This window comes from Bufo gargarizans, chromosome 1, assembly GCF_014858855.1.
Source record: "Bufo gargarizans isolate SCDJY-AF-19 chromosome 1, ASM1485885v1, whole genome shotgun sequence".
In the NCBI taxonomy this organism is placed as follows: Eukaryota; Metazoa; Chordata; class Amphibia; order Anura; family Bufonidae; genus Bufo; species Bufo gargarizans.
The window spans coordinates 618,970,363-618,995,048 of record NC_058080.1 but is presented as its reverse complement, the minus strand read 5'-3'; the positions used below and the strand labels follow the sequence as shown (position 1 = coordinate 618,995,048).

Sequence of the window (24,686 nt, the reverse complement as noted above, 5' to 3'; positions counted from 1 at the left end):
AACATAATATCTTTAATCTCTGGGTCAGTACGATTACAGTGATACCAAATACTTATATATTTATATATAATTATATGTTTTTTTTTTTCCCGTTTTACAACTTTTTTGCAATAAACCCCTATTTTATTTTATTTTTAAAAGGAAAAAAATGTTTTTGCATTGCCACTTCCCAAGACCCCTAACTTTTTTTCATTTTTTTTTCTTTATATGGAGTTGTGTGAGGGCTTGATTTTTGCAGGTCGACTTGTATTTTTTATTGGTATCATTTTGAAGTAAATGGCGCTTTTTGATCGCTTTTTATTAAGTTTTTTCGGTGGCAGCTAAGAATAACATACACCTTATTGATTGATTTTAAAATGCAATGCATTATCCCTATAGTGCATTGCATTTTAATGTGAGTGCTATTCTTACATATTCCAGGCGGCTGCGACAGAGACACTCATCGGCACCCCGTTCTCGCATTTGCGGGTGCCGATGGAAGACAGAGGGAGTCCGCTTCCTCTGTCAGCACTGTACACGCATACAGGACTCATCTCTGGTTAATTTGCATATGTATCAAATAATTTTTTTATATATTTTTTTTACACAATAAAAGCACACCATGCTATGGGGACTGGGTGTTGCGGATGTGCTAGTGGCCATCTAGCAGCCCATGTCCTCAGCTCTATACACAAAACCCCAGTTACAGGTTCCCTTCCCTTTAAACAGCCCGGATCGGCACTCCTGCCGGTCTGGGCTGTTAGAGCAGGGCTGCGGCTCTTATGTGAGAGCCGGGTCCCCGCTGCACGTAAAAAAGCGCTGGCCCAGCCTAAGACCCCTTACTAACCGCCGTAAAAAGGCGTATGGGTGTTCACTAAGGGGTTAAAGGGGTTGTCTGGGATTGTGATACCGATGGCCCGTCCTCAGGATAAGTCATCAATATCTGACTCCTAGAACCTCTGCTCATCAGCTGTTTGAAGAGTGTCGCGGCCTCCTCATTTCGCACCCAGTGCAGTGCCGTACGTTGTATAGTGCACTGCTTGGTATTGCAGCCCACTTGAATGGGACTGAGTGGCACCTAGGCTATGTGACTGGTGAACAAGATGTCATTTATGTAAGAAAAGGCCACTAACTCTTACCACCAATTGGCAGGGGTGGGGAGATTCAGATGAGGAGGTTGGTTCAGTGTCGGCAGCGGCTTGAAGGTAACTCCATCCTCTTGTGTCACCTGTAGAAATTATATCATCTATCTTCTGGATGGACACTCGTAATAACTTCAGTGACGGGCACAGTACTGCACTCCTTTAGCCTGACCACCGCTATATTTTGTAGTATTATCGTCTCAATGACTTTCCCGTATTCTCCTTTACAATCCTTGCACTTTTCCAGCATTGCCCGTTTTTACTTCCCAATGGTGAAGATGTACAAAGGGTCTTGGATGAATGGAAGGAATATAAGATGGGAGTACCCACCTATGGTGCCATTATTCTGGATGAGTCACTTGAAAATGTAAGTGATAAGTACTGGCAGGGATATTTAAAGGGATTCTGTCAGCAAGATTACACATATAGACCTGATTACGTTACTGGAGGTCTCCTATAGCATGTCAGAAATATACCAGTATGTAACTCATGAAAGCTATATTAAAAAAACAAATATACAAATAACCTGTGCCCGAGGTGCTGTCCTGTCAGTGGCCATTCCGAGTGAGCCTAGCACCTCCCCTCATCCTCAAGTCCCCTCCTAGCTCTTCCGACTTAATTCTGAGGCCGCACTGTAATCTCGTGCGCGCGTTTACTTGTCGCTGCGCATGCGCCAGCTTTATGCACACTTTATTTCCATGAGGCTGTTGCCAGCACAGTGATGTGAGACCGTACGGGCTCTTAGGTGACAAGTAAACACGCATGCGCAAGATTACAGCGCGGCCTCGGAATGATATCGGAGGAGCTAGGAGAGGACTTGAGTAATCCGCATGCAGAATCCATGTACAGACACTGTGCGGGCACCCCTTTATAAGTGGATACTTTCAAGGTGTGTATTTTTATTTTTTTAATGAACGTTCACAAAACCCAATAATAATGAATATTGCAAAAACATTAAAAATCGGTGTCCCTACAGATTTATAAAAAAATTTATTCAATTACCGTACACTTTAAGGCCATGTTTACATGTAGTGTATTTCAAGCGGACCTTTCATGTTTTTTTAAATTCTAGATAAATACCTCAAGGCCTCATGCACACGACCATTGTGTGCATCCGTGGCCGTTGTGCTGTTTTCCTTTTTTTTTTAACGGACCCATTGACTTTCAATGGGTTTGTAGAAAAAATCGGAAAATGCACCGTTTGGCAGCCGCATCCGTGATCTGTGTTTTCTGGCCATGAAAAAAATGACCTGTCCTATTTTTTTTTTCACGGCGAACGGTTCACGGACCCATTCAAGTCAATGGGTCCGTGAAAAATCACGGATGCACACAAGATTGTCATCCGTGTCCGTTTTTTCCTATCATTTCAATGGCAAACTTGACTTAGATTTATTTTTCATGTCCGTGGATCCTCCAAAAAACAAGGAAGACCCACGGACGAAAAAAACGGTCACGGACCTATGGACCCCGTTTTCTGCGGACCTTAAAAAAAAACGGTCGTGTGCATGAGGGTCTCCTTCTCCCGGGCTGTGCAGCGATCCAATGACAGCGGAGAGAGCGTCACAGCCAGGGAGAAGGTTTCTGAGAAAACCTGGCGTCTCCTCCTCCTTGTACTGCTGCTCAGTATTAACACATTGAGCGGGGGGCACAGTGGAGCATAGGAGCCATATAAAAAATATTTAAAAAAAAACAGGCAGGGTGGTAGCATCAGCGCGGTGTACCGCACAAGTAAAGGTATTTATCTAAAAAAGAAAAACATGAAAAGTCCGCTTTAACTCCCTTTTTATTTATTTTTTCAGGTGCTTCTTGTCCAAGGTTATTTAGCAAAATCTGGTTGGGGTTTTCCAAAGGGAAAAGTGAATAAAGAAGAAGCCCCTCATGACTGCGCTGCAAGAGAGGTGAAGCATTATTCATCCTCATTACCTTATTTCTATTGCCCTCCTTTTTTTCTTTTTTGGGGGGGGGGGGGGTTCTTTTTTTTTGGGGGGGGGGGGGGGTCCTGTAAAGTTGACGCTCCCTCAGGAGCTGAGCAGGAACCACAGAATACTCCAATCATGGACATATAAAGAGGACCTTTCATGGGTCCAGACATTATGTAGGGCACTGTGCAGGGATGTAATATTGCTTACTAGTTTGTCTGGATATTGCCTGCAGTTTTCCCGGCTGGTATGCTAATGAATAGCATCGGTACAGAGGGGAGGAGACTGCCCTGTTTCTCAATGGGTGTGTCCTTCTACCTGGCTGTAGTGCGGTCCCATCGCAGCGGAGAGCGTCACAGCCAGAGAGAAAAAAAAAACCTTGCCTTTTCCGTGGCTGTGACGCTCTCCGCTGTGATTGGACCACGGCACAGCCAGGGAGACACGTGCGGTATCGAGCAGGCACAGAAGCTATGGTCATTTGATCATTGACAAGCTCGGCTGTCGCCAAGAACCGGATTCCTGCCGATTCCACCAGCATTAGGGAAAACTCTGATGCTGGCAGACTAACCTCATAGATGCATCCAAGGGGTTTGCAGAGGGGAAGGTTTTCCTCTCGCCCTATCGGCTCCCCGCTATGCCACTGCTATGGCAGCCTTGGAGCCTGTCAGCTATGGAGGCCTTCGAAGCCCAGCCAACTGTCAGTATAAAACTTACAGTTCTGTGTAGTACAATACAGCATTTTTATTCCATGTTGCATGCACAGTAGATGCACAAAAACACAGCTCTTCAGCGAACACATACCATACACACATCTCTGCCACATCATTATCTAATATATAAAACTGAGTGTATGTGTATGCCCGCTAACGGAATCTACACCGTCGCATTTACAATCGCGAAGTTTGGCACACTTGTGTCTGGGAAGATTTTAGACCGGGTCTCAGCTCTCTAGGACGTACTGTTCCTGAGATATTCCCCAAAAATGTATTGGCCAAAAGAAGCCTGGTCACATGACCCTTATCAGCCAATAGAGGCTCGCAGGCCATTAGTTTCCACATACACACAGTTTTACTCCAGGTTTCCATAACAACCCAACTAGGGCTGCAACGATTAATCGATGTAATCGATTATATTCGATAACTGGATTCGTTGTCGACGAATCCAGTTATCGAATAATCGCCGATTCGTTGCTATTCGGGCGGGCGGGCGCTGCATCTTTATTTTACCTTTTTACAATGACGCTCCCGCTCCTGTAACAGCCAGGCAGAGCGGACGGCGGCGTAACGTCACTCAATCACGTGACGCGCCTGCTCCGCCTCCTTCATTCATGAAGTGGGCGGAGCAGGCGCGTCACGTGATTGAGTGACGTTACGCCGCCGTCCGCTCTGCCTGGCTGTTACAGGAGCGGGAGCGTCATTATAAAAAGGTAAAATAAAGATGCAAGCGCCGGGGCTGTTAGGGGGAAGGGGGGTCTGTGTATAGCACTGCTATGGGGAGGGGGGAGGATCTGTCTATAGCACTGCTATGGGGAGGAGGGGGGGTCTGTGTATGGCACTGCTATGGGAAGGGGGGTCTGTGCACTGTTATGAGGAAAGGGATCTGTGCACTGTTATGCCCATAACAGTGCACATATCCCCCTCTCCATAACTACGCCGTCCACAGATCCCCCATAATAGCGTCGTCCACAGATCCCCCATAAACGCCGTCCACAGATCCCCCATAATAGTGTCGTCCACAGATCCCCCATAATAGTGTCGTCCACAGATCCCCCATAAACGCCGTCCACAGATCCCCCATAAGTGTCGTCCACAGATCCCCCCCATAAGTGTCGTCCACAGATCCCCCCAATAAGTGTCGTCCACAGATCCCCCCCATAAGTGTCGTCCACAGATCCCCCCATAAGTGTCGTCCACAGATCCCCCCATAAGTGTCGTCCACAGATCCCCCCATAAGTGTCGTCCACCAGATCCCCCCATAAGTGTCGTCCACAGATCCCCCCATAAGTGTCGTCCACAGATCCCCCCATAAGGGTCGTCCAACAGATCCCCCCATAAGTGTCGTCCACAGATCCCCCCATAAGTGTCGTCCACAGATCCCCCCATAAGTGTCGTCCACAGATCCCCGTGTCGTCCACAGATCCCCCCATAAGTGTCGTCCACAGATCCCCCATAAGTGTCGTCCACAGATCCCCCCATAAGTGCGTCCACAGATCCCCCCATAAGTGTCGTCCACAGATCCCCCATAAGTGTCGTCCACAGATCCCCCATAAGTGTCGTCCACAGATCCCCCATAAGTTCCGTCCACAGATCCCCCATAAGTGTCGTCCACAGATCCCCCCATAAGTGTCGTCCACAGATCCCCATAAGTGGTTCCCCCCATAAGTGTCGTCCACAGATCCCCCATAAGTGTCGTCCACAGATTCCCCCCATAAGTGTCGTCCACAGATCCCCCCATAAGTGTCGTCCACAGATCCCCCCATAAGTGTCGTCCACAGATCCCCCCATAAGTGTCGTCCACAGATCCCCCCATAAGTGTCGTCCACAGATCCCCCATAAGTGTCGTCCACAGATCCCCCATAAGTGTCGTCCACAGATCCCCCATAAGTGTCGTCCACAGATCCCCCCATAAGTGTCGTCCACAGATCCCCCATAAGTGTCGTCCACAGATCCCCCATAAGTGTCGTCCACAATTTGTTTTAATATGGCCTTTGAACATAATTTTTCAAGTAAGATCATATAAACCTCTGTTTTGTAATTTTGTCGTTTTTCCCGATTAATCGATTAATCGTAGAAATTAATCGGCAACTAATCGATTATTCAAATAATCGTTAGCTGCAGCCCTAAACCCAACCATTTTTCTTCACTGCTGTAGGTCAGCTTTAAAGGGGCAGGGTGCTGTGGATGACACTATTAAAGGGAACCTGTCACCGGGATTTTGTGTATAGAGCTGAGGACATGGGTTGCTAGATGGCCGCTAGAACATCCGCAATACCCAGTCCCCATAGCTCTGTGTGCTTTTATTGTGTAAAAAAACAGATTTGATACATATGCAAATTAACCTGAGATGAGTCCTGTCCCTGACTCATCTCACATACAGGACTCATCTCAGGTTAATTTGCATATGTATCAAATCTTATTTTTTTCAACAATAACAGCACACAGAGCTACGGGGACTGGGTATTGCGGATGTGCTAGCGGCCATCTAGCAACCCATGTCCTCAGCTCTATACACAAAATCCAGGTGACCGGTTCCCTTTAAGGAGGCAGAGTGCTGTGGAGGTCACAGTTTAGGGCCACCCTCAAAAGACGGACTTACCCTGCCCCCAGGTCCCACTAAGCCACACCCTCGATCTTGTTAGACCACGCCCCTCCCACTCCGCAGCCAACGGGGATTGAAAAAAAATTAAGGTAAAAATCAGCTACTGTCTGAAAGTGAGCTGTTCAAAAGGATATCCCTGTGTCTGTCCAGGCCCTGTGCCGGACGGAGGACAGGGAGTCTGAAAGCCGAACTGTCCGGCCTAAAACAGGACCTCTGGCCACACTAGTGGCAGGCTGCTGTGGAGGTCAGTGTTAAGGGGCAGATTGCTGTTAAGGGGACTGGGTGTTGTGGAAGTCACTTTTAAAGAGATGGGGTAATGTGGCGGTCACTTTTAAAGGGGCGGGCTGCTGTGGAGGTCACTTTTAAGGGGACACCATCTTCTGTGGAGGTCACCATCTTCTAACTGCATAGGTGATGTCGCATGCAGCAGCCAGCACCTGCCTGCTTCATACACGGTGGGTGCTGGCTGTGTAATACAGCAGAAAACCGGCCGCAATGATGGGGAGTAGGGTGGGCCGTTCGCTCCTAGGTAAAAAGGGTGCAAAGGAGCAAGTCCTGCTTCGCAGCACCGTATAAGACAAATTAATCCAGCTCAAACCAGGGTCTGCTCCAAGGGAATCCTGTCTTGTCTGCGATGTGTCTGGTCAGTCAGCGATGCATCTTTCGGCAGTAGGCCCAAAGATCTCATCTTCTGTGCAACCGCCTTTGGGGAGTTGCACACGTGCAGAGCGCCATTTTGTGATATCAAAAGCTTTACTGGGAATCCCCACCAATAGCAAATTTGCTTCTCTCTTAGTAGTCTTGTTATGGGAGCGAATTCCCTTCTTTTAGCCAAAGTTGCCGCTGACAGGTCAGGGAACACTGCTGTGCCTGTAAATAGGTCTGAAGGTTGGGAGTTCTTCCTTAGAGCGCTCAGAAAAGCTTCTTTAACATGAAAAAAATGAACCCGTAGTCCATCGCTAGTAGTAGGGTCTAATTCTGCTGGCTTGGGGATCCGATGGATTCTGTCTATAGTCATGTCCAACTCCGACAGGCCTGGTACGGCATCCCTAAGGAGGTTTTTAAGAACGGAGCCTAGTTCATCTGCACCCACCGATTGAGGCGCCCCTCTAAGGCGTATATTATTGCGCCGATTACGGTCTTCCATGTCGTGCAGTTTGGCTGCTAGCTTTCCAACCTCCTCCTTGAGGGCTTCGTTCGCGTCTATTAGTGAGTAGTGGGAAGCAGTCGGTTCCGCCATCTTGCCTTCTAGGTGAGATGTGTATTTAAAGATATATGCAGCGACTCCAGCATGCTTATCAGTCAGTCTTCTGTGAGCATATGAGGGCCTCCGGATGTCTGTGTTGGTTCTGCAATAGTCCCCACCGGGGAGGAAGCTGGAGAGACCGAGCAAGATGGTGATGGCATCAGCTTCGGGCTCCCACTCGGACCTAATGCTCATTTGTTAATTAACTTTCAGGTACTTGAAGAGACTGGCTTTGATATAAAAAATCGTATGTGCAATAATGATTACATTGAGCTGAAGATCAATGATCAGTTAGCCCGCCTTTATATCATTCCTGGCGTTCCAAAGGACACAAAGTTTAATCCAAAAACAAGAAAAGAAATCAGAGTAAGTATACCTACCTCTCAGTGTTCGCTTATATTATTAACTTCCCATCCCTCATGAAGGTATATATCCTGTGTCATGTAGGAGGAAGAATGTCCTCCTACATGATCTCTCATTCTTCATTTCTTTTATTATTAGTCTGCTGGATGGGAAATGTATTAGTTAAACTAAATATCAAATGCAACATCTCATGTTTTTTTTTTTTTTTTTTATGTCTTAGAACATTGAGTGGTTTCCCATTGAAAACCTGCCCTGCCATAAAAATGATATGACACCCAAGTCAAAACTAGGACTGGCTCCAAATAAGTTTTTCATGGTCATACCTTTTATAAGGTAAGTAAAGTGACAAAGAAATACAATGATAAAGAGTGTTTATGACCTGCCAGAAGAGGACTGTAGATGACACTGCCACGGATCTTGAGAACGAGGGGTCATGTGCATTGTTCTCAGTGGAGAGGTGGCAGTGCATAGTCTCCCATTTAAAGCATGAATACATCCTCCTACATGTCTCTGTCCTTCATGATTGGAGGTAGTGTTCAGATGTTTGTTTATGGTTCCAAATATAAATTTATTAGGTTATCCCACCATTACATGTCATTAGATGCCATATTAATTTTATTGATCGTAAAAAACATAAAGCATATTATCCATTTACATTCTGTTAAAAAAATGATTCAGTGAAGAGTTATGACAATTACTTATGCAATGTGGCGCCACCTGGTGGCCACAGTGAATAGCAATGGGCACGTCCATCTGCTGCTGGTCACACATGCTCGCTCACTTTCTCAGCCAGGTCACTCCATGGTCGTTCTATGTTCACTACAGTGCAGTCAATGGAAATAGCTTACTGCAGAGAAGAAAGCTGCTTCTGTTAGCTCTCCTGCAGTGCGCAGAGGATCCTGTGCAGAGACCTGGCTGTGGAAGAGTGATTGAGCACGTGTGACCAGTATTGAGGAAACCACTCTGGTCTCTGCTAATGCTGGGAGTCTCTCCTCTCCATACATGTGTCGCAGTAACCTAGCGCAGCAATATCAACAAAGACTTCTTGATTCATATGGAACATTGCTTATTGTAGACGATTCCACCTGTATCCAATTGAACAGACAATACATGCATGGGTTCCTGTGTGGTTCATGGAAAACATGTCCAAGAGGGTTTGCCTGAAATATTGCTGCCACTTGTGGGCCTGTGCCAGACTCTCCTTATACAGAGTTCCTGTTGCCCAACTATTTTTTTATTTTTTTTTGCTTCTTGTGGGACTATCTTGGTCTTGAACCACACTGTATGTATTGTCTATATTGTTCAAATGGACACTTTTGGAGTTTTCTACAAGAAGAAATGTTGTATGCGAGTCATATCTTTTTACTAGATGTTTATTTTTTAACAGCATGTAAATGGAAGATATGCTTCATTTTTCATAATCTACAAAATTAATATGACAGGTAATGGTGGGACAACCCATTTTAATATACACAAGAGTGTTTACTAGAGATGAGCAAATCGATTAATTTATTAGAGTGAGGGGGTGTCCCCACTGCTTGATTGACAGGGCCAGACCCGGAAGTGCAGCAGTGCACTTACAGTTGCTGCTCCGATTGGCCCTGTCAGTGAGGCTGCGGAGGGGAACTCTGATCGAATCGGTTCATATGAATCGATTAGTTCCTCTCTACTCTTTACCTAATTTAAACTGGCCGTACACATTAGATAATTGTTGGTTTGTCCTCCTGATAATTGAGGGCTGACCAAATGTCTGCCAACATCTGCTGTTGAGAATAAAACAAGGATCGTCAAGTTGGCTTTTAGCATGCCAGTCTTTTCTTCCACCTGAGAAAAGCAGCAACCGATACGTCTGGCAGTCACTTCTCCCCTACTGCCTATGGCAGTAAACATGCACACTGAGCACAGTGCAAATCAAGACATTTTAGGTAAGAAAAATTAGGTTTCTGTTCTAGTGACTACTTTTATTCTTGAAATGATGATCTTCATTATTGGTATTCTTTCTGCCTCTTATTCTTAGACCATTGCGGGATTGGCTTCAGAAGAGAGTGGGCGACTCCTCAGATAGTGATAATGGATTGCCCTCTGCTGGAAGTACACCATCAAAACCTACTGGAGAGAAATCCAGGTAAGATGGCATTCCTGCATGGACTATAGAGAATGCAATCAATCTAGTTCTACAATTTACTGATTGAGTACAAACAAGTTTACTAGCATTCCATACATTATAGGAGGTGTGCAAGAATGGTGTGGGGATGGGGGGGGGGGGGGGGGGGTCAAACACTCCCACTTGGCTGGACCTGTAAAGGTAAGCTTACTTTCCTTCTTCTCCCAGCCTGCGATGCTTCACTGGGCTCCCTCATTGCAAACATCCAGTTTGACGACGCCTGCCTCATATCACTGGCTGTGGTGGTCACCGGATCCCCTTGCATCATGTGATCATTTGCCATGATATTGAAGGGAGCTGGTCACCGCCATGGCCAGTGATTGGCTGCAGACGGCTTTAAACTGCATGTTTTCAGCAAGAAAGCACTGCAGGCCGGGAGGAGAGGATGCAGAAAGCCAGTGCCTTTGCAGGACCAGCCAAATTGGGGGCGGGTGACGCCCCCCCCTATTCTTGCACAACCCCTTTAAACTGAGAGCCAAAACTGAGCCAGACAGATCCGTCCTGACACACAATGTAGGTCAATGGGGACGGATCTATTTTATCGGACACAATAGAAAACTGATCCGTCTCCCATTGACTTTCAATGGAGTTCATGACAGATCCATCTTGGCTATGTTACAGATAATACAAACAGATCCGTTCATGACGGATGCAGGCGGTTGTATTATTGTAACGGGTCCGTTTTTGCAGGACGCATCCGCCCAAAACGCAAGTGTGAAAGAAGCCTTAATCTTCTCTTTATGGACAAAATGTCTTTACTGAGTCCTGTATACATCATAGCCATACAGATACCACTACCCTATTGATTCTGTAGGGAACGTGGAAGCCCGCCACCTTGCAGCTCCAGTTCTGTAAATGTGTGTAATGAAACCTCTGTTTAATCCACTCAAACAAGATGGCCACTATGCAGATTATATGATGACGCAGAAAATTTGTCACAGGAAATCAGGTATCAGGTCTATATAAAGGGATATGAATTATTTTTGGAGATTTAAGCAGGTTATCCCATGATAGATGTAAAAAAATAAAATAAAATCTGACATCAAATAGTACATGGCAGTCTCTTTCTAACAAAGCTAGAACCAGCCCTGTACCTCACATGGAACCACAGGTCTCCCCATTGATTGCTGCTATTGCTAGATTTATTTCAGGCTGACAGCTCAGGGGCTGGGTCCTCTCTCAGGGAACATGTCCTTTCTGCTGCAGCTTTTTCCCTGTAACTGCCCCAGCTTCTAAGAGAAGATATGGTGGTGACTGATGAAGACTTAAACTGAGCGCGTGCGACCCTCTCAGTGAGGTGGACAGGGAAATGAGGTATTGAACAAACCGCAGTTGGTGCTATACAGATGCATTTTATTGAAGAGCTCAGTGGTCAAGTGTTACTTTGAAAAATGTAGAATATTTTTCGTGGCACAACTCCTTTTAAAGGGGTTATCCCATAATTAATGTAGAAAATGAAAATCATCCATAATATAGTACATGACAATACCTTTCTAACACCAGCCCTGTACCTCCCATGGGTGCAGAGATCTCCCCATTCAATGCTCCAATTGCCTTGCTAGATTTGTCAGGCTGGCGGCTCAGGGTCTTTTCTGGGGGGCGCTATACAGATACATTTTACTGAATAGCTTAGTGGCAATACTAACATTTTTATTACATGGAATTACAAAAGTATTCCGATCCAGGTGCTTTTTGACAACCCTTTTAGGCTACTTTCACACTAGCGTTCGGGCGGATCCGTTCTGAACGGATCCGCTCATAATAATGCAGACGGAGGCTCCGTTCAGAACGGATCCGTCTGCATTATATTAGCAAAAAAAAGCTAAGTGTGAAAATAGCCTGGGACGGATCCGTCCAGACTTTCAATGTAAAGTCAATGGGGGACGGATCCGCTTGAAGATTGAGCCACATTGTGACATCTTCAAACGGATCCGTCCCCATTGACTTACATTGTAAGTCTGGACGGATCCGCACGCCTCCGCACGGCCAGGCGGACACCCGAACGCTGCAAGCAACGTTCAGCTGTCCGCCTGTCCGTGCGGAGGCTGAACGCCGCCAGACTGATGCAGTCTGAGCGGATCCGCTCCATTCAGACTGCATCAGGGCTGGACGGCTGCGTTCGGGTCCGCTCGTGAGCCCCTTCAAACGGAGCTCACGAGCGGACACCCGAACGCTAGTGTGAAAGTAGCCTAACTTATGCTATATTGTGGAACTGAGCTCCTTTCCCATATTCATCTACCTTTAGTCAAAGGGATTCTCAAAGATTTTAAAAAATTTGGCGGGGAGCAGGGGGGCTGTGTAAAACTCAGAAATACTCCATTTTAAAATTTCTTGCTGGTCCTGTGCTGCCACTTCAATCCCCATTGGGACTGTAGTGATCACGCCACATTCACTGTTCCTGTGAACACTTCGCTGGCACGAATGGCAAAGTCAAGTCCAGCGACATTCCTAGCGGTAGCACAGGATATTTCAAACGTGTTTTACCATTTTATTTTACACAGTCCCATGTCCCATATTAAATGAATGGCACAACATAGAGCCATAAGAATAGACGCTCCAGAATTATTACATGGGGGGTGCAAGTAGTTACTAAAAGCGACAAAACGGATAAATCTCCCCTTCAGTCTCTTAGGTCTATACTAATTAATGGCTTTGTCCAAAGCAGTAAATAATGTCACGTGTAGATACCATGATGTATGTAATGCCAGGGCCTGTCTAGTGCAATTCATGTGCTCACTGATCTTTTTAACACTTGCTTCCTTGTAGACCCAGGATGCGCTGTATACCTCAGTTTTCGGAGCTTTCTCCAGGAGAGCAGTTGACAAAGCCTAAGGTACAGTAATAACCACAGTCATCTATTGTGCATTGACTTGTATATTTTAATATTGATTATTGTGTGTGTGCCTCCGGCAGTCCATGCGCCTGATAGAAATCTCTGCCAGGTCGTAGCTGGCGTTCGTTTAAGTCATCATTTACTCCAGTTTCTAGCATCACCCATGCTATGTCTCCTTTTCGTAAACGGGTGAGGGTGGTGTAAAAACACGAGGTGAGACTAAATTTAGTTGCAACTGTGTTTACGACAGAAAAAAAAAGGCATAGAGGATGATAAATCCTCCCCAATGTTCTTTTGAATGGTCCAACCCTTTTAAACATAGGCCATCACCGTCTGATCAATGGGGCCTGACAACCCAACGTTCTGCAGTAGCGCCATCAGTTGTGTGGTGGATGGAGCTGGTTACTGCAGCGCTCCTCCCACTGAAGTGAATGGTAGCAGTGCTGCAGTAACTATCTCTGTCCACTGCACAAGGGATGGAGCTTTGTAGTTCTGGAGCTACTGCAGAACAGCAGACTAGGGGATGGACGGACCCTCGCTGATCAGATATTGATGGCCTATTCTGAGGATACGCCATGACTTATAAATGGTTGCCTCCCTTTGACATATATGTTAGTAAAAAAAAAAAAGATACAAAAACACATAACGCCACGTTCTTGTATCCAGCAAAGTCCGGTTAAAAAAAAAAAGTACACTTTATTTTATTTTATTTTTATTTACAATGGAACTCTATGGTGAACGGATGCCACAGTATGGCATCATTTTAACTTGTACGTTTTTTTTGTATTCGTTAAACAGATGGGGAAAAACGCAATGTGAACCCAGTGTTCATTTCCCCTGCAGCGCCACCATAGGGAAAATGACGCATTGCACAGTTTCTGTAAAAATCAGTGTGCTGTTAGTGTAATGCAAAGGCATCCTGGGTTCTCCAGAGCAATAGATGAGGATCCTGAACAGAGGACCCCCGCTGTTAACTGAGAATACTGTAATAGGACATGAGAATGGGGCAAGCCCTTTAAAGCACAGCGCATTGACAGTATCTTACTGATAGAGCCCTTGTGTTCCTGTATGTTGCTGCACTGTGTTTTTTGTCTGTGTTAGAATCAAAATCTTAAGAGCAACGGTAAGAAGCAGCATCAAGATTCGCCAAACCAAAATCAGAAGAAGAAAGCAAATGGCGTCCATAACCCACAAGTAAAGCCACAGCAGAATACTGTTCTGGTAAGCGGTGAGGTTATCGGGTTTTCTTGTAAAATCCCTCCGGCATAGCCTGGTTTGTGCCCGGAGGAGAGCATTAGGATACATGAAGCCTCTTTATATGTTCTACTTGTTATTGAGATCTGTGCGATCTCTGACAGTGACCGGTGTGTATCCCTGGCGCCCATTTATTTGTACACAGGCAATGACGTTTACTTTCTTTTCTTTATAGAAATCTGAGCGAAAACTTAACCCCAGGAGGCTAAATGACACTTTTGATGTGGGTTAGTATCTTTCTTGATTTGTTTCATGTTTTGAATTTCCTCCCCCCCCCCCCCCCCCTAGAAACTGCATACATGTCTGAATATAACAAGCTAATGTTGTAGTTCTCCATTAAAGAGCATCTGTCAGCAGATTTGTCCCTATGACACTGGCCGACCTGTTACATGTGCAGTTGGCAGCTAAAGGGCTCTGTGTTGGTCCCATGTTCATATGTGTCCACATTGCTGAGCAAACTGATTTTAATATATGCAAATGAGCCTCTAGGATCAATGGGGGTGTTGCTGTTACACTTAGGCTTAGCTCTCTCTGCAACTGCTGTGCCCTCTTCACTTTGACAGGGCCAGGCAGTGAAAATGTCCTTACACCTGGCCCTGTCAATCAAAGTGCAGAGGGTGCTGCAGTTGCAGAGAAAGTGGAGCCTTTAGGTGTAACTGCAACGCCCCCGTTCCTCCTAGAAGAGAAGAAAATGATTGGCACTCCGACATGTTGTTTCTGGTCCTCAGTGGTAGGGTAATATCACCGATACAATGATACATCGCCGCACCCGGTGAGCTGTTGAAATGCAGTATATCTTTTTATTAATCCATCCAGTTATATTATTTAGACATGGCCAATGTTTCGGTCATTCCCAGGATCGTTTTAACGGCCTGAATAAGATAAATGGATACATAAGAAAGTCTCGCAGGACAAAATGAATCAGATAAATCAAAATAATATATGACCTACATAGAAATGAGATATATGAAAACATACTAGAGATGTCCTATAAATGTTATCAGAAGTTGCATAATATACCAGACTGAAATCATCCAAAGGTAAGTTATGCACAAAATGACATAATAAATCAGTGTTTGTTATTAATAATGCAAAAGAGAGCAAGGACCTGAGGGTGAATACAGCTAAGCCCCTGGTGGTATATGGAAGTAGGGCTGGCTACCTGTATGGCTTGCAGCATGCATCAGATACCATAAAAGCAGTGTCAGAACAGACAATACTTTATATATAATACAGTTGTGTTCAAAATTATTCAACTCCCACTGAAATTGAGTGTTTTGGCCAGTTTGACATTGATTTTGATCATTTCAGTCATCTTGCTTACAATTAAATCAAAGAGGCACTTGTAAGTCAGACAAATATAACATAACATTTATAATGAAATAACCACAAATGACTTTTCTGTGCTCACATCATTATCAGTTTTATTCAACCCCCAAGTGACATTCAATCTTAGTACTTAGTACAACATCCTTTTCCAGTTATAACAGCTTTTAAACGTGAAGCATAGCTTGACACAAGTGTCTTGCAGCGATCTACGGGTATCTTCGCCCATTCTTTATGGGCAAAAGCCTCCAGTTCAGTCACATTCTTAGGCTTGCGCGCTGCAACTGCTTTCTTTAAGTCCCACCAGAGGTTCTCAATCAGATTTAAGTCTGGTGACTGCGATGGCCACTTCAAAATGTTCCAGCCTTTAATCTGCAACCATGCTCTAGTGGACTTGGAGGTATGCTTGGGATCATTGTCCTGTTGAAAGGTCCAACGTCTCCCAAGCCTCAGGTTTGTGACGGACTGCATCACATTATCATCCAATATCTCCTGGTACTGAAGAGAATTCATGGTACCTTGCACACGCTGAAGCTTCCCTGTACCTGTAGAAGCAAAACAGCCCCAAAGCATGATTGACCCCCTGCCATGCTTCACAGTAGGCAAGGTGTTCTTTTCTTCATAGGCCTTGTTCTTCCTCCTCCAAAAATAGCATTGATCCATGGGCCCAAACTGTTCTAATTTTGTTTCATCAGTCCACAGAACACTATCCCAAAACTTTTGTGGTTTGTCCACATGACTTTTGGCATACTGCAGTCGACTCTTCTTATTCTTTGGAGACAGCAAGGGGGTGCGCCTGGGAGTTCTGGCATGGAGGCCTTCATTACGCAGTGTGCGCCTTATTGTCTGAGCTGAAACTTCAGTACCCACATCTGACAAATCTTTTTTCAGTTCCTCAGCAGTCACACAGGGACTTTTCTCCACTTTGCGCTTCAGGTAGCGCACAGCAGTCGAAGTCAGCATCTTCTTTCTGCCACGACCAGGTAGCGTTTCAACAGTGTCCTTTGCCTTGAATTTGCAAATGATGCTTCCTATGGTGTCTCTTGGTATGTTTAACATCTTTGCAATCTTCTTATAGCCATTGCCCTTCCTGTGAAGAGAAATCACCTCTTCTCTTGTCTTTCTGGACCATTCTCTTGACTTCACCATGTTTGTAAACACACCAGTAAATGTCTAGAAGGAGCTGAGTATCACAGTCCTTTTAAATCTGCCTAATTATGTGTTCTTGCATAGCAAGACCACATAATGTTATCTCACATATATATTATTATTATTATAGCCAAATTTGCCACCCTAACTCCTCCCACAGTTTTTACACTACATAGACAAAAATTTACCAAAACGTGCAGATTGTTCCCGATCGGATTGCTATTACTTTGTGCAGCGATCCCACCCCCGGGGCCCCCGTGGCGGGCCCCGGAAGCCCCCTTTTTTCCCATAGACTTTGACAGGGCACATTTTCAAATCGCTCCCACTCGCCAGGCTTTGACGCTAAAGTCACCAAACTTGGGTCACTTAGTCATGGAGTCAACCCGAAAATTTTGGGCACATTTCGGGGACCCCAAAAAGTGGGCGGGGCCACACAGAACCAATCAAAATCTCCCCATTGACTGTAATGAGACCTTCAAATTGCTACTTCTCCCACATTTTTAGGACTACAAATTCCAAACTTTGCAGACTTGGTCGGCACCCACCCGAGTACCTTGCTTGTGCTTTGTTACTCGATCCCACCCTCCGGGCCCCTGGGACAGGGCCCCCAAAATCCACGTTTTTCCCATTGACTTTGACAGGGACAATTTTCAAATCGCTCCCAGTCGCACAGATTTTAAACTAAAGTCACCAAACTTGGGTCACTTAGTCATGGGGTCAACGCGCAATTTGTTAGAACATTTCGGAGACCTGAAAATGTGGGCGGGGCCACACAGAACCAATCAAATTCTCCCCATTGACTACAATGAGACGTTCAAATTGCTACTCCTCCCACAGATTTAGGAGTATCAATACCGAACTTTGCACTCTTGGTCGGCACATACCCGAGGATCTTGCTTGTGCTTTGTTAACCGATCCCACCCTCCGGGCCCCTGGGGCGGGCCCCCGAAAACCTCTTTTTTTCTCCCATAGAGTTTTATTGGAAAAATGCAAACGTTTGTCACTCATACAGCTTCGGAGTGAAACTCACCAAACTTGGGTCACTTAGTCATGGGGTCAACCTGAAAGTTTCTGTCACATTTTGGGGACATTAAAAAGTGGGCGGAGCTACAAACAACCAATCAGATTTTCCCTATTGTCTTCATTGAGAAAATTTTAAATTGCTGCCATTTCAACATTGTTAATGGCAGGGTTGTTAAACTTAATATATTCGGTTAATAGGTGACTAGAATTCAAATGTTTTAAAGTGGGCGGAGTCTACACCGACCAATCAAATTTCAGCCATTTATTTCAATGGCGAAATTTAAAACTGCCGCTGATCTTACACTGTTAATGGCAGGATCCCCAAACTTGGTACAGTTGGACAATTTAGGATTAGGATTAAAATTCAGAAAAGTGGGCGGGGCCAAAAACAACCAATCAGATTTCTTTGATTGATTTCAATGGGAAAATTGAAAAATGCAGAAAATTGAAAAATGCTGCCATTATTGATGTCAGGGGCTTTAAATCTCAGAAATCAGGTCATAGATTACTTCGGTTTCAAAAATTGAAAAAGTGGGCGGAGCCAACAACAACAAATCAGATTTTCCCTATTCACTTCAATGATAAACCTTTAAATTGCTGTCATTCTCACAGTATTTAAGCCAGAATACCCAAACTTGGCACCGTAGGTCATTGGGTGACTGGATTCAAAAATGTATAAAAAGTGGGCGGAGTCTACAATGGCCAATCAAATTTTAGTCATTTATTTTAATGGGGAAATTTAAAACTGCCGCTGATCTTACACTGTTACTGGCAGGGTCCCCAAACTTGGTACAGTTGGACATTTTAGGATTAGGATTGAAATTTAGAAAAGTGGGCGGAGCCAAAAACAACCAATCAGATTTCTTTGATTGATTTCAATGGGGAATTTGACATATGCAGAAAATTGAAAAATGCTGCCATTATTGATGTCAGGGGCTTCAAATCTCAGAAATCAGGTCATAGATTACTTTGGCTTCAAAAATTGAAAAAGTGGGAGGAGCCAACAACAACAAATCAGATTTTTCCTATTGACTTCAATGAGAAACCTTTAAATTGCTGTCATTCTCACAATATTTAAGCCAGAATACCCAAACTTGGCACCGTAGGTCATTGGGTGACTGGGGAAAAAAAAAAAATTGGAAAGTGGGCGGGGTCTACAACGGCCAATCAAATTTCAGACATTTGTTTAAATGAGAAAAATTCAAACTGCCGCTGCTCTTAGACTGTTAATGGCAGGGTTCTGAAACTTGGCGCAGTTGGTCACTGGAGGACTGTGCCAATATATATCTCATTTTGGGGACGCTAAAAAGTGGGCGGAGCCACAAACAACCAATCAGATTCTCCCTATTGACTTCAATAAGAAACTTTTAAACAGCTGTCATTCTCACAGTATTTAAGCCACAGCACCCAAACTCGGCAGGGTGGGTCAGTGTGAGACAAAGGTAAAAATTTATAAAAGTGGGCGGAGTCTACACTCCACCCAGTTACTCCGCCCACTCCAGTTGTAAGCTACTGGTGGAGGCAAGAACACATCACACAATTTCCCCAGAAATTGTACCTTTTCTAGTTGGTGCTTATTATGCTTGATTGCTGCTCCTTGACATCCACAGGTGTTTTCAATACCTGATCGAAAACACTTGAATGAACCTCTGTTCTTAAGAGTGGTAGTCTTTAAGGGGTTGAATAATTGTGTCAATGAAGAAATCACAAAAAAAACATTTAATACTGTATTACAAAAACAATTGATGTCATTTTAGTTGCATTTGGTTCTTTAGAAAGTCCTTGTAAGATTTCATTCTGAACACAATTACAAATGTACACTAAATTCCCTAAAACCCTTTACAGCATTGGGGGTTGAATAATTTTTAACACAACTGTATGTATATATAATATATTCTCGACATGCCAGGGCACAGTAAAGTTTTCTATCAGTACATACCAGTAAGTCGGAAGATAAGAATGCAGTGATGCTGGATGGTAGCGTTCATGGATATCAGAACGCATGTTCCTCTTTTTAATATTTAGAACAAACCACGGCAACAGTACCCGTGCTGGTGTCCTACGTAGTGAGCTGATTGTAGTGACTGGCAAAGAGTTCACTTGTGCAGTGGAAAAGTGGGCTTTTAATGGTGTGTATCTGCGCAATAGAAATACATAGGCCTCTTTCACACGAAGGATATGGATTGGCTCAGGGTGCATTCAGTGAAACTCGAACCATTTTGCAAGCAAAATCAGTCCGTTTTGTCTGCGATTCTATTCAGCTTTTTCCGTGCAATGCGTTTTGATGCGTTTTTCATGTGCATGAAAAAAAAACTGAAGGTTTACAAACAACATCTCTTAGCAACCATCAGTAAAAAGCGCATCGCATCTGGATTGTGTCCAGATGCAATGCGTTATTCACTGAAGCGCCATTCTCTTCTATGGGACCAGGGCTGTGTGAAAAACGCAGGATATAGAACATGCTGCGATTCTCATGCAACGCAGAACTAATGTGTGATAAAAATGCTCACGTACACAGACTCCTTAAAATGAATGAGTCAGGATTCAGTGCGGGTGCAATGCGTTCACTTCACACATCGCACCCACGCGGAAAACTCACTCGTGTGAAAGGGGCCTTATACAGCCGCTGTTATTCCTGTTGTAATCCATCAATAAATACATGGATACCGTGTTATTCCTATGTATCTATTACACAATTGGTCCTAGGGGTCATTTGCATATATGAAAACCTTTCTCAGCAATGCGGGCACATGAACATGAGACCAACACAGATGTCTTCAGCTGCCAAGTGCACATGTAACAGGTCAGCCAGTGTCATAGGTACAAGAAGGTTCACATTAAAGTCCCATAGTGGGCATTAAAACGTAAGACTTCAGGAACCCCTGCCATTGTTATCTGCTGGTTTCCACATGACTACACTTCCTGCTCTTGTGCTCATCAGGATGCAAGTCTTATGGCAAGCCTTCTTTATTTTCAGGAGATTTCATTAGTTACAATGAGAAAAAAAAAAAAAATGAATACATGGGTTATTGAACTATTTCTATTAAAGGGCTTGTCCAACCTTGGGTGCCTTTCTGCCAGACTCTGGGACGGAAGCATACTTGCCTGCTCCCCGCAGCTGGATTCTGTCCCCTTTGGTACATTGTTGTCATTAATGAACTCGGTTACTGTTTGTAAAATTCTTGTTTTGATCGGGTTCACATGTGTCGCTTTTACCATAAGACCCCCATCCAAACAAATTTTTGGAGCGAGGACTGGAGCTTGTTGATGGCAGCAAAGAACACCCAGTGGCGGGGAGCAGATAAGTGCTTCCCTCCGCAGGTCTCGTGAGGTTGAAGAGGGTGGGGGTCTGGCAGAAAAGCCCCCAAAGCCGGACATCCCTTTTAAGACCATCATTGTAGTAACAAAAAGATATGTTATAATGCATCAGGATAAAATAATCTTCAGAGGCAAAATTAATACGGTTATACCGAGTGCAGGGCAGAGCTTGACTTTCATCTTTGCTGGGTTCTGCCCTGCTCTATGGATGTGGAATGCCCATGATCACAGTTGTTACAGGGGCCAGGCTGTCAGTCAACACTGGTTTTCCCTGGTGATCTCGTTGGCACAGCCCCTGCAATCCCAATGATGTATGTCGTATTGCAACTAGGGTCTAATATCTTTGGTGGTTTTATGTAGAATAATGTGCACCTTACTATATGTTGTGAGATTGAGGAGATCTGACACCATGTTTCATAGAGGTTATTCAGTTTGGAGATGACATCTAATATATATATATTTTTTAATAATCCATTCCATACCTCCTCTACTGCAGAACTCAGGGAACTTGCCTGTGGCCAGTGCTTATATATTTTTTTAATCAGATCATTTTTATTGAGTTTTGTCATAATGAATTAACAACACCATGCAAAACCATGCATATCCCATAGACAAACAAATAATGATGATGTAAAATAGTATCCCCAAACCCCCCCACCCCCACCGTGCGGCATCCAACAAGAAAGAATGTGATTTGGCCTGTATTGTCCTTATTACAATTACTGACATACCGTATACCTCCCACCCCAGATTCAGAGTATGGAAAAAATTGCATCCTTCTGAACCTTTCTAACACGCACGGATTAAGGGTACTTTCACACTTGCGGTGATCTTACAATATGCATGGAAGAGGAAAGCATTTGTAGACTGATCCGTATCCGTCTTACAAATGCATTGCAAGAACAGATCCGTCTCTGTTTGTCATCTGGAGAAATCCTGGTTATATATATTTTTTTTTATCTGCAACCATGCTCTAGTGGAAGGACGGTCCAGCATTGTGGTATTTTGCACGCCGGATCCGGTCCTAATACATTCCTATGTATTGCATTCAGGCAAGTGTTCAGTTTTTTTTGGCCGGAGATAAAACCGCAGCACGCTGCGGTATTATCTCCGTCCTGAAAAGTCAAAAAGACTGAACTGAAGACATCCTGATGCATCCTGAACGGATTGCTCTCCATTCAGAATGCATGGGGATAAAACTGATCAGTTATTTTCCGGTATTGAGCCCCTAGGACGGAACTCAATGCCGGAAAAGAATAACGCTAGTGTGAAAGTACCCCAAGCGTTCTGGAGTCTTAGGCTAGTCAACCCGTGGTAGTCTATCCATGTATGCCATTGAGCGATTTTTTTTTTTTTTTTTTTTTTTTTTTTTTTTTATGTGTACCCCTTTTTAATAAAGATTCCTTTTTACGACCAGATCAAACTCTTAGGGACTCGTATATTTAATTTCCTTATCATGTGCCAGAGGTTGGCACAGGAGAATACACTCCCGGCAGGAGTGATCTGTAGCAGATGGCTTCTGCTGGAAGAGAGATGAGATGCCCATCTGTGTACAGTTGGTGTGTTCTGACCTACATTGAAATGTATGCCCTATAGAAAATGCTGTTTATGTGAGAAGGGAGCACACTGCATGCTCCCTTCATTTATTTAAATGTATATGTTTTATTTTTTGGTATTTTCCCCCCAGACTCTGTATTTGGTGCTGGTCTCCACTCTGAAGGACAGGGCTATGACCACGCTGTTGATGAAGCTTGCAATGGGACCCTGGAGTACCCTTTCTCTTCCAAAGCCTTCCTGGGATTTCGGTTTGACAGGGATGCTATCATGAAATCCTTGGATTTCTGACCCAACCAGCAACTGCACAAGGATCATGAATGCTGCGGCGTTGCAGCCAAGAGCATGTTTTAATCAAGCCTTACCTTCCTCAGGTTTTTTCAAGAATGTGCAGGGATTTACTGGGGGTTAGGAGAAGCTCTGTCCTATGGACATTCTGTGTAATTGTATCTGGTGGAGGGGAGGGTCTTTCCTTCTTGCACTGTTTTTTGCAATATGAGTTTTTTTATTTTACACACGAGTACCTTTTCAGTGTTCAGCTCTCCTACCATACATATTCAGTGGGCATTGCCTAGATGCAGTTTGTCCTTACAAACGGTTCTTGGTCTTCAACTCCCTGAGATAGATGTGACACTTGGTTTACGCTATGGCTCTTACGTGGTGTAGCTTGAATGTAATATGACTGCGTCGTCGGTGGTGATTTCAGCCTCGCTGCTCACCACTTGTTGAGGTCTGTATTGTTGTTGCCTTGTACAATATGCACTGCACATTACCAGACATTAACCTCTTCACGCTTGAAGTGGGCTCATAATAATCAGGGTGGAAAGGTCTTTATAACTGTGTTCTTCAATGTCAGTCTGTATAAATGCAGAATGCGTTAGCAGCGACCATCTACTGTAGCATGCCTATAGTAACAGTAAGTATACAAACCCTATGACTGGGTAGGACAGATTGGATAAGTCTTCACTTTAATGTGACAAGACACAAACTTTCCTTGGGCTTTTTTTTTGTCATTTATCCGCTGCTCGTTCATAAATAGGTCAGCCTGGGATGTGAATTGCCTATTTTGAGGAATGCATTTACTAGGGGGCATATGCCTGTTGTTGGCATTTTGAAGTGTGTTGTATCCCCTCGTTGCTTCGGTGTTATCTCTGGCCTTTGCCTGACTGTGAGCCGCTGCTCTCCCTTACCACTTATCATGTTTTGTGAAACCATTTGCGACCTTGTTTCCCTCATTACTGCTGGCAAAATAATTGTCTCGTTATACTACTATGGCAGATCGAAAGGCAGAAATAGACAACTCACTGGGGTGGCAGGACCACTTTTCATTGTGAACACTTGCAGATAAGGATGACATTCTATGACGAGTACGGCTGTATGTCATCGTCCCTTTAAAAGGGAAGTGCTGCACTGACATGCCATGTGCTATCCGCTAATAAAGATCGTGTCTTTTGAGGCTCACTAGGAGCGCTGCTATAGATACTTGTAATCTAATAGGTTATTCTGCTTATATATATAGCACAGTGCTATGTGCAGTCATTGTAGATCTGATAACTTTCGGGGGGGGGGGGGGGGGGGTGATTTCTTATTAATCGCAGGTCTACATATGGTGCCTATTATGAGTAATATATGCAAAAGCAAGCCAGTTGTGGTAGGTGCATGGCCTAGATGGGCATGTAGGCATCACATGAATGTGTCTCCCACTCCCTAGTTAATTTTGTAAAATCTTTAATGGCCCAGCAAGATGGTTATGGCCCATGTAAGAATTAAGCTTAAAGGGATTGTCTCGCTTCAGCAAATGGCATTTATTATGTAGAGAAAGTTAATACAAGGCACTTACTAATGTATTGTGATTATCCATATTGCCTCCTTTGCTAGCTGGATTCATTTTTCCATCACATTATATACTGCTCATTTCCATGGTTACGACCACCCTGCAGTCCGGCAGCATTGGTCGCACTTGCACACTATAGAAAAAAGTGCTGAAATGTGGACACTCCCAGCCACCAGAGAGGCCTGAGTTTCTTCCTGTAGTTTGCAAGCATGACCACTGCTGCTGGATTACAGGGTGGTCGTACCCATGGAAACGAGACATGTA

The 24,686-nt window shown here is 44.4% G+C and overlaps 1 protein-coding gene across 2 annotated transcripts in view; it reads left to right on the top strand.

Annotated features, from left to right (window-relative positions):
* Window positions 1-24,475, top strand: part of DCP2 (decapping mRNA 2) — a 34,065-nt gene extending 9,590 nt beyond the window's left edge. The window contains exons 3-11 of one of the 2 annotated variants that reach the window (XM_044291196.1): window positions 1,361-1,488; window positions 2,921-3,019; window positions 7,818-7,970; window positions 8,188-8,300; window positions 9,985-10,092; window positions 12,898-12,964; window positions 14,066-14,185; window positions 14,394-14,445; window positions 22,722-24,475. In XM_044291196.1, the coding sequence (XP_044147131.1) occupies window positions 1,361-1,488; window positions 2,921-3,019; window positions 7,818-7,970; window positions 8,188-8,300; window positions 9,985-10,092; window positions 12,898-12,964; window positions 14,066-14,185; window positions 14,394-14,445; window positions 22,722-22,879 (998 nt within the window). In that variant the 3' untranslated portion in view covers window positions 22,880-24,475. The remainder of the gene's footprint in view (window positions 1-1,360; window positions 1,489-2,920; window positions 3,020-7,817; window positions 7,971-8,187; window positions 8,301-9,984; window positions 10,093-12,897; window positions 12,965-14,065; window positions 14,186-14,393; window positions 14,446-22,721) is intronic. The other variant, XM_044291199.1, reaches the window with a different exon arrangement.
* Window positions 24,476-24,686: the final 211 nt, after the last annotated feature.